The 9,542-nt window shown below is 61.4% G+C and overlaps 1 protein-coding gene across 2 annotated transcripts; it reads right to left on the minus strand.

The window, feature by feature from the left end:
• Nucleotides 1-4,520: 4,520 nt before the first annotated feature.
• CD320 (CD320 molecule) lies at nucleotides 4,521-8,760 on the minus strand. Of its 2 annotated transcripts, none has more exons than XM_072721583.1 (5): nucleotides 8,595-8,760; nucleotides 6,076-6,189; nucleotides 5,489-5,722; nucleotides 5,083-5,235; nucleotides 4,521-4,951 (listed from the first exon to the last, which is right to left on the minus strand). In XM_072721583.1, exons 1-5 carry the CDS (start codon nucleotides 8,719-8,721, stop codon nucleotides 4,809-4,811), a joined length of 771 nt encoding a protein of 256 aa, XP_072577684.1. In that variant the 5' UTR covers nucleotides 8,722-8,760; the 3' UTR covers nucleotides 4,521-4,808. The 2 variants fall into 2 exon arrangements, with proteins under 2 accessions (XP_072577684.1, XP_025841477.1); XM_025985692.2 differs by lacking the exon at nucleotides 8,595-8,760 and adding an exon at nucleotides 7,637-7,849.
• Between the last annotated feature and the right edge of the window lie 782 nt (nucleotides 8,761-9,542).

The raw sequence follows: 9,542 nt of genomic DNA on the forward strand, positions 1-9,542 counted from the left end.
TCTTCTCCCTTCCCTTATATTCCCTTTCACTATTATTTATATTCCCCAAATGAATGAGGACATAATAAAAATCTTTTTAAAAATGCCATGAATCTATAGATCAGTAGCTGCCTGGGTCATGAGTGGGAGGTAAAAAAAAGGGGGGAGCACAAGGAAACTTTGGGGGAAGACCTTTGAAAATGTGATGCTCAGTGAAAGAAGCCCGGCCTCAAAGGCCACCTATGATAGGATTCCATCCATATGAAATATCCAGAACAGCTACATCTACAGAGAGTGGTTATTAGGTGCTGGGAACTGGGGGAGGGGATGGGGAGAGAAGGCTAATGGGGGCAGGGTTTCTTTTGGGGGGGATGGAAAGTTCTTGGAATTAGACAGAGGGGATGAGTGTGCAACACTGTCAATGTACTAAATGCCACTGAGTTGTCCACTTTATTTTTTCTTAAGATTTTACTTAATTTGACAGAGAGAGCACAAGTAGGCAGAGTGGCAGAGGGAGAAGGAGAAGCAGACACCCCACTGAGCAGGGAGCCCAATGCAGGGCTCCATCCCAGGACCCCGGTTCCATGACCTTAGCTGTAGGCAGATGCTTAAGCGACTGAGCCATCCAACTCAGCACCCCTGAGTTGTTCACTTTAAACTGGTTAATGGTTAATCTAACGTGAATTTATCCTCAATAAAAAAAAAAAGAGGAATGGCAAGAGTTATACAGAGATACACCCCTCCATCCTGCTCCCATCTTCACTTGCAGCCCCCACCCCACCCCATCCCTTCCCAGCCACCTGCCGGGGTCCACCCATTCCCTCCTCCTGAGCTCCCCAGAACCCCCCAAGACACACACACACACACACACACACACACACACACACACACTTTTAAAACTTGGACCATCTTGGGCAGCCCCGGTGGCACAGTGGTTTGGCGCCGGCTGCGCAGCCTGGGGCGTGATCCTGGAGACCCTGGATCTAGTCCTACGTCAGGCTCTCTGCATGGAGCCTGCTTCTCCCTCTCCCTGTGTCTCTGCCTCTCTCTCTCTGTCTCTATAAATAAATAAATAAAATCTTAAAAAAAAAAAAAAAAAAAAAAAACTTGGACCATCTCTACAGTTTCCTGGAAGTGACTCATTGAGCTTGCTGCACGGGACAGCAGAGTGAGCCCTGCTCTAGGGAACTGAGGCAGCTGAAACCCCAGCCTGCTCAGAACGACAGACATTTGTACCTGTGACTGTCTCAGCATGCAGATGACAAAGCTGAACCTGAGAGCAAAGCCATGAGCCCACAGGTCGTCAGCTGGCTCAAGGGGATGGGGAGTCCCCCAGCCCTGCCTGTCCTGTCCTCAGCTCATGCCCTCTGCCCCCTTCGTGGAAGCTGGTCTGCAAGGATGGGACCATGATACAGGTCCTCCCGGTGTTCACATCCTCGTGTGGTCCCCATGCATGTCTGGGCTGACCTGGGACTCCATGGGAACAAGAGAATGCATCAGAAGTGATGCTGGCCCGGTTCCAGGCCGAAGCTTGAGGAGGCCTGGTGGCCTCAGCCCTACACTCCGAGGAGCCCTGAGCTGCTACGAAAGAGGTAAGGCTGTCCCGCTTGGGTGGCCACCTGGAAAGGCCACATAGAGGGGGAGCGGCCCAGCTGACCCAGCCATCCCAAGGCGTCAGACGTGGACATCCTAGATGGTGACGTCCAAGCAGCCCGGCCCCCAGAGAACAGCAGCCACCGTTCATGTGGAACAAAAGAGCTGCCAGCAAACATAAAAGAGAATACACAGGAGGATAGGGGTGGGGGTGGGGGTAGGGGTTTGCTCCACTGACAACAAGAATCCATGACACCCAAGAATGACCCAGAGCTCCGCTTAGGTGGCCTGTGACGAGTGGCCTCATATGCCCCGTCCACGCCCTCTGATGCACTGATGCTGACCATGCCTGCACACAAAAACCGACAAACAAGGAAATCCTACCCTGCGCTAGGATGCCTTCCTATCAAGTGGACAAAGTCCATGGTTGCATTTCTGCCTCAGTAATGCCCTGGCTTCCGGGGGGCCAGGGGGGGGTGCTGTGGGAAGATGTCGGACCCCAGGAGATGGGCCCCCATTGTCACTGCAGCCCACCTCCCAAGCCTCCCCTCCTGCTGCCCCCGGCACTGCCTGACACAGCCCCCCATTCACTGCCCGAGGCCCAGACTCCAAAACCTCCCTCAACCACCTTCTCTGCACTGGGATGTGGGTGGGGCCCCAAAGCCAAACTTCACCACCTCCAGGAAGCTCTCCCTGGTGCACCTGCTCATGCTACTCCTTTTTTTTTTTTTTTTTTTTTAAGATTTTATTTATTTATCCGTGAGAGACACAGAGAGAGAGGCTGAGACACAGGCAGAGGGAGAAGCAGGCTCCATGCAGGGGGAGCCCGACGTGGGACTCGATCCTGGGTCTTCAGGATCAGGCCCTGGGCTGAAGGCGGTGCTAAACCGCTGAGCCCCCCCCCCGGCTGCCCTGCTCATGCTACTCCTACCCAGCATCTCACCGTCAGGGACCAGCTCCCTGTCTGCCAGATGTGGGATCCTGGGTGCTCTCCTGAGTGCAGTGGGCTGCAATGGGCCCAGCTGGTGGCAGACATCCAGTCTGGCTCCAGGGACATCAGGAAGGTCACTGCCCTGCAAGGAGGCTCCAGGGGCAGGGGAGGGCCCTGGCTACTCCATTTGGAAATGGGGAAAATGAGGATCAGAGATAAAACTTGCCCCCAAAATCCATCAGTCTGGGTGTGTATCATCTAGATTTTCTGTATTCCTGATGCTCTGGCATCTGTGGCCTCGCTGACCAGGCAGGGACAGTCCCCCACACCCGGGCCTCACCAACCAGGCAGGGACCGTCCCCCACACCTGGGCCTCACCAACCAGGCAGGGACCGTCCCCCACACCTGGGCCTCACCGACCAGGCAGGGACCGTCCCCCACACCTGGGCCTCGCTGACCAAGCAGGGACCGTCCCCACACCTGGGGCTTCGCCAACCAGGCAGGGACCATCCCCCACACCTGGGCCTTGCCGACCAGGGAGGGACCAGCCCCCACACCTGGGCCTTGCTGACCAGGCAGGGACCATCCCCCACACCTGGGCCTTGCTGACCAGGCAGGGACCATCCCCCACACCTGGGTCTTGCTGACCAGGGAGGGACCATCCCCCACACCTGGGCCTCACCAGGAGGAACGGTCTGTCACGGAGCCAGCCAGTTCCTAGAGACGGCCAACAGCTCACCAGCGGAGCGCACATTTCACGTGCCAACCAATCGGTCCAGAGCCCACACCCCGAGTCAGTATCTCCCTGCCCTGACCACCCCAGGCCCAACTGGCAAACAGTGAGGGACGGTGCACTGTCACCTCCTGGCATCGAGCTCTGACCGCCAGCATGTCTCTGGAATAAACATTATCGCCAGCTGTAAGACCCAGCTCAGGGCAACACAGCCAGATAAGGAACCTGGCTGCCCGGCCATGAAGCTCCCTCTTCCAGAAAGCCCTGGGTGGCCTAGATAGTTGCCTGCCAGAGTGACCCCACTTCCGTCCCGCCCCAATTCCTCTTATGTTTTAGGTTCACCAGGAAAGGGTGAGCCCACGAAACCTGGGCAGCCCACCCTCGGGCCCTAACAAAGGTGGAGCCCCAGGTCCACACTGCCTCTCTCTCTCTCCTGTGATCTTGCTGTGTGGCCCATGAGGGTGCGTGAGCCCTCTGGGCAGGACTTGTGAGTCATAACCCTCGTTCCTCAAAGGTCTCAGATCATCTTTGCTAAAGAGCATGCGGCGATTACAAGAACCACCAGGGCCGGCCCAGCCACAACACTGACACTGGCCGCGGACGGGACAGGTCTGTGGGGGCCGGCCACGCAGAACACAGGCTCAGGCCGACGCCCCAGGCGTTCCCAGCCAGTGGCCTCACTGTCAGCAGGTCGGCACCTATGGGACAGAGAGCACCTACCCCCACAGCCTGCTGGGATGATTCAAACCAGCCAATCCCAGGCCTGCTTACCCGGCCTCGCCAGTCCCTTCCCACGGGAACCACAATAAAGGTTTTTGCCCACATTCTCCTCCCGCTCCCTATGCCTCCTGACCCTGGTGCTTCCTTCCCCCACGTGGCCCCATGTGGCATAGTGGGTCCCCGACTTTGGGAACGGTCTTTTCTACAACAGTCTATAGCCACACAATAATAAAATCTCCATTTCAAAGCTGAGTGGAGCCCAGACCAGCCCGGGGATGCCCAGCAGAGGGAGGAAGAAGCCATGGTGGATGGCGGTCCCCCCGCAGGCACTGCCCGAGTTCTGCTCCTCTGCACACAGCCTGTGGGTAACGCAGGCCACCCGGCAGCCCCAGACGCCCCCCTCCTGCTCTGGGTCCCAGGAAGCCAGACGCAGAGTGGCCCAGGGAGCACCCAGGGCTGGGTCCCCGAGTCCCACCCTCTCAAGACACCCCGCCACAGAGGAGGGGCTGGCATAAAGGCCCCTGGCTGCCTGGGCAGAGGGAGACAGAGGCCCAGAGGCAGGCAGAGGATGTGAAGTGACTTTAATCCCCACCTTCACATGGGAGCAGCAGGAGTGTCTGAGTTTGGGGCCAGCCCCTCAGTGCCAGGCTGCCTGCCTCTGCGGGGGGTCCCGCACCCCCACTGTCCAGGGCCGCAGCTACAAGAGCTGAAGTCTGAGGTGCTGCACAGCCAGAAGGACCCACATCTGAGGGCCGAGGGGCCAGTGGCTGTGCGCTGCTGCCACCGATGGACATGTCCCCGTAGCGGCCGTGTTTGGGGCCCAGGAGCCTCCGTGGTGGCATGAGCTCGTCCTCAGAGCAGCGAGGTCTTCCTCTCTGACAGCAGCAGAGACTCCTTCATGACCATGAGCAGCCCCAGCGGGTACAGGCGCCCCTGGGCACGGAGCCGGGACAAGACGAACAGGGAGATGGCAGCTACTCCGACACTGAGCACCACTGTGGGGGGCAGACCGGCGGGAGTCAGCGAGAGCTTGCCGCACGGGGAAGGGCCATCTTCAGCCTGTCCCTCCCCAAGCCCTTGCCCCCAGGGGGCCCCAAGCCCCAGGAGGACGGCCTGGCCATCTTACCTGCAGCTGCGATAACCCCACAAGCACTTCGGTTTCCAGCCTGGACTGGAAACTCAGCAGGGATGGCTGTGGCATTCCAGAGAGAGGTGACACCGTCCGGGGTCACAGGGGTCCCTATGGACGTGGCAGTCTTGTCCTGGAGGGTCTCAGTTCCTGTAATAAGTCCAGGCTTTCAGCAGCTGGGGAGTGGGTGCTGCGGGCGTGGGTGAGGGGGGACAAACAGGTGTTCTGAAAACCCGGGGGACCCTGGGGCTCATCTTCCGCTGCCCCCATGGAGATGCAGGCACGGGTAGGTGCAAGCATCCACACCCTCAGCCTGGTCACCCACCGGAAGGTGTCAGGCATCCTTATCTAACGACCAGCCCTCCCCACCCCTACAGACACGCCGAGGTCCCGTGGCACACACCACAGCCAAGCTCGTCACTGGAGCCGGGACAGTCGGCGTGGCCGTCGCAGAGCCAGGTGTGTGGGATGCAGGCACCACCTCGCAGGCAGCGGAGCTCGCCCGCCGGGCAGGGCTGGTAACTGCAGTTGTAAACGTTGTCCACGATGCCATCTCGGCAGTCATCGATGTTGTCACAAGGGCAGGGGCTGCCAGTGACTGGCAGGCACTCTCCGTCCTGGGCACAAGGCTTGATCCCTGGAGTACAAGGTCAGTCAGGTCGCAGATACCTACCCACAGTGCTGGGCTATGCCCCTCCACCCGGCCCCCTCATAAGCCTGCCTTTTAGGAACAGGTGACCCTAGAAAATCCGGCCATCCCTAGAGGCTTCCACTTGTTAGCTCCACCTTCCACGGACTGGCCTCGCTGCAAGCCCCTCATCCCAAGGCCCCACTCAGTGGGTTCCCAGTAAACCCACCTCTTCTCACACCTGACACCCTGTAAGCCCTGCCCACCCTCAGGCCCCGCCCCACTATCCCCACCCCACCCCCAAGCTACACTCCTCCCCACACACCCAGCCTCCCCGCGGCCCCAGGTGCTCTGCCACTCACTGCACTCATCCTCATCGCTGCCGTCGGGGCAGTCCTCGTCACCGTCGCAGCGCAGGGTGAGGGGCACACAGAAGCCACTGGTGCGGCACTGGAAGCTGGCGGGTGGGCACGAGCCTGCAAGATGCACGAGAGTGAGATCCGGGCCCCCTCCCCCCAGGGGCACAGTGCCAACAGACTGTGACCACCGACCACCACCGACCACCACCGGAGGCAGGCCGGGTCCCAGGGCGCTGGATCGACACTGGTGGCCACCAATTTGCTGAGGACCTACTGCACTGGAGGCTTGGAGGGCAGGTGCGACTGCCATCCCCATACTGCAGAAGCCACCGAGGAGGGAGGCAAGGCCCAGGGCTGTGGAGCTGGTGGCAGCTTCGTTTGGAACCCAGGTCTCACTGATCCTGGAGTTTTTACCCGGCTCCAGCCTAGATGGTGTCCCCAACATCGGCGGTTAGACAGACTGGGGTAGGGGCCATCTCTGAAACTGCCCTGGACGGGGTCCATGGTGAGGGTCAGCAGGGCCCACTGTAACCCACCTGCTTCGCCAAGGGGAAACTGAGGCTCTGAGCAGCGGACCTGCTGAGCTACCAAGGCTTGTCCACTCACTTCCTAAACTCCTCCCAGATCCGACCACTGTCCCCATCCTGAATGTGCCACCTCCTCGCCAGGCCCCACCCCCATCTCCAGCCTCAGAGTCACATCATTCAGTCACTGGCCCTTGCCTCCCCTCTGCTCAGAACCGTGCCCTGGTCCCCTGAGCCTCTCACACCAAATCCCTACTTTGTCTATGTGGCCACAAGGCCTGGCCCAGCCCTGTGGCAAACCCTTCCAGGACCTCATCTCCTCCCTCCTTCTACCTCTTCATCCGGGTCCCTGGGTCCTGGCCTCCCCACTGTTCTCGGAGAGGCTTGGCTTGTTTTTGCCCCAGGGCCTTTGCCTGAGCTTGTCCTTGGCCCAATACTCCCTCCTCCCCTCACTCTGCAACTGGTGATTCCTCCTCAGTTTTCAGATCTCAGCTTTCTTCTCGGAAGGGGTCTCAAGCACCTCTCAGAGATGCCTAAAGCTCCACCTTCCACTTACAACAAGGCTCCTCAAACTGGTATCCACACAGACCGGACACTGCGCCATCAGGGCTGGGACCTCATGACCGCAAGCCCAGGGTGGTACAGACACAAGTCACGCAAGGGTCCAGGCTGTGTCCTGATGAGATCTGAGCCTTCCTGGACCCCAGGAGGTGAGGCTTAGGCTACATGCTGATGAGGAGGAGCACAGAAGGGCCTAGAACCTGGGCCGGCAGGAGGGAGTCTGATGGACGGAGGGAAGGAATGGCTTTTAAGGCTCTCCTCCTGGGGGCGGGGAGGGGGGGCAGCACGTGGCCTGGACCCAACCTAGTGGCCCTCCATTCCATCCTGGTCCTCTTGCCACCTCCACCTTTACTCAGAGGCCTGAGGCTCCAAACCCCCTTCTCCCCACAGCCAGCACCCTCCACGGGCCTCTAGGCTCAATGAGACCTGTGGCCCACACGGTCCCTGAGCTTTTGAAGCCAGGAAGGGCTGCGGCCAACCTGGATCTGGCTTCCTTCCCTGCCCACCGGGGCCTGGCGGTCTGGGCGCAGCTTCCTCTCCGGGCCTAGCCACTCCCGGCCCTGCCGACATCACACCTCCCTCCCTGGAGTGTACGCTCTTCCTGAAAGTGGGAGCAGAGCACAGCGGACCAGGCCTCACAGGGCTGGGGGGTCAGACAGGAGCTGAAGCGACCAGTGCCTTTCCCTCCCAGCCTCAGTTCCCTCCCCTGTGTGAGGAGCACACTAGGAGTCCCTCCCTCAGTGTCCTGAGGACAGAGCCCACTTGTAGACTCTGGTCCTTGGTTAGTGAGTCCTGCCTCCTTAAAGGGCCCAGGAACACTCAGCCCGCGGAGGTGCAAGGGGTGAGGCAGGAGCCCAGGTAAGAGGGCATCGTGCAGGAAAGGGGCAAGTGAGTGAACCTGAGCTCAGAGCTGAGAGCCCGGGTCACCTGTGCCTACAGAGGTCGCTCTACCCCACCCGGAGAGGGCCACCAAGATCACCAGGCCCAGGGGCAGGTGCCCAAGGGCGGAGTCACCCGGAGGGAGAGAAGCCTTTCATCCTCTGAGGCCAGAGGAGGGAGGCGCGGAGACGGGGAGGGGGGGGCTGGTCGCCGAGAACCCAGGGCCACTGCGGGTCCGGGGCGAGCGAGGGTTCAGGAGGCAGCTGCTGCTGGAGGCGCCAGGCGACCGGCGCTGCAGCTAGAGGTCGGACACCCGGAGCCTACCCCGCGCCGGGGGGCAGGGGTCCCGCAAAGCGGAGCCGCGGAGCGGGGCCGGCAGGCGCAGGCGGCACTCAGCGGCGCCCGGGGTCCCCACCAGGCGCCCCGCACGCGCGAGCCTCGGGCCACGTGCCGGGGGAGTGTCCGGGGCGGCCCAGCCGCACAGCCAATGGCGAGGGCCGCCGGCGCGGGGCGGGACGCGGCGGCCGGGGGCGCGCGGGGCGCGCGGAGCTCACTCACCCGGGGCCTGGGCCAGGAGCCGGAGCGGGACCGGCGTCGGGGCGGCCTCCAGGCCCAGCCCGAAGCCGAGCAGCAGCCGCAGCGCCAGGCCCAGGGCCGCGGGCCGCCGCGCTCCGCCCCGCGCCATGCAGCCGCCGCGCCGCCCCCGCCAGGGCTCTGACCACGCGCCGGGGGGGGCCTCGCTTTTATGCCCCCGCGCACGCGCGCTGCGGCCGGGGGCGGAGCCCCAGCCCCGAGGAGCGGCGGCGCCAGCGGCCAAGGGTACCGTAAACGTCCGAATACGAGGGGACCCGCAATTCCAGGCTCTACCCGCTTTCTCCGGGGACGGGTACATCGGAAGGTGTTGGGCCCATTTGAAGGTAGGGACTATGGGGACGTAAACGAACTTGTCGGTGTCTACGTACAACACCGGATGTGTCGCATGCGTCCCGCAGCAAATGCGCTCGTCGGATCGTCATATCTAATACGGCGCCCGCTCCCCTCCCCCAGGCACGCCCCAGCCTCTCCCGCCTCCAGCTTCTCCAATGCCCCGGGACTCTCCACTTCGCTAACTTTGATTTAGGGTCCGATGACCCACTAGAGCGTCCGCTGCAGGACCGCAATGCTGTGGCGTTCGTTGCATCCCCCGTGCCCAAGCACTGCGTCTGCCACAGTAGGAGGCTCTTAAATATTTAGTGAATGAACGAACGAGACCCTTCCAGACGTCCCTGGCTTCCATCAAGGTCCTGTCCCTCGCACCTGGGGCGCTCACCCCCGCCCACTGCCCTATCCTCTTCACCGGGATAGGATTCTTCTCAAGAATCCTATAGCAGGGATCCCTGGGCGGCGCAGCGGTTTAGCGCCTGCCTTTGGCCCAGGGAGCGATCCCGGGGATCGAATCCCACATCGGGCTCCCGGTGCATGGAGCCTGCTTCTCTCTCTGCCTCTCTCTCATCTCTCTCTGTGTGA

Source organism: Vulpes vulpes, chromosome 9 (assembly GCF_048418805.1).
Source record: "Vulpes vulpes isolate BD-2025 chromosome 9, VulVul3, whole genome shotgun sequence".
Taxonomy (NCBI): Eukaryota; Metazoa; Chordata; class Mammalia; order Carnivora; family Canidae; genus Vulpes; species Vulpes vulpes.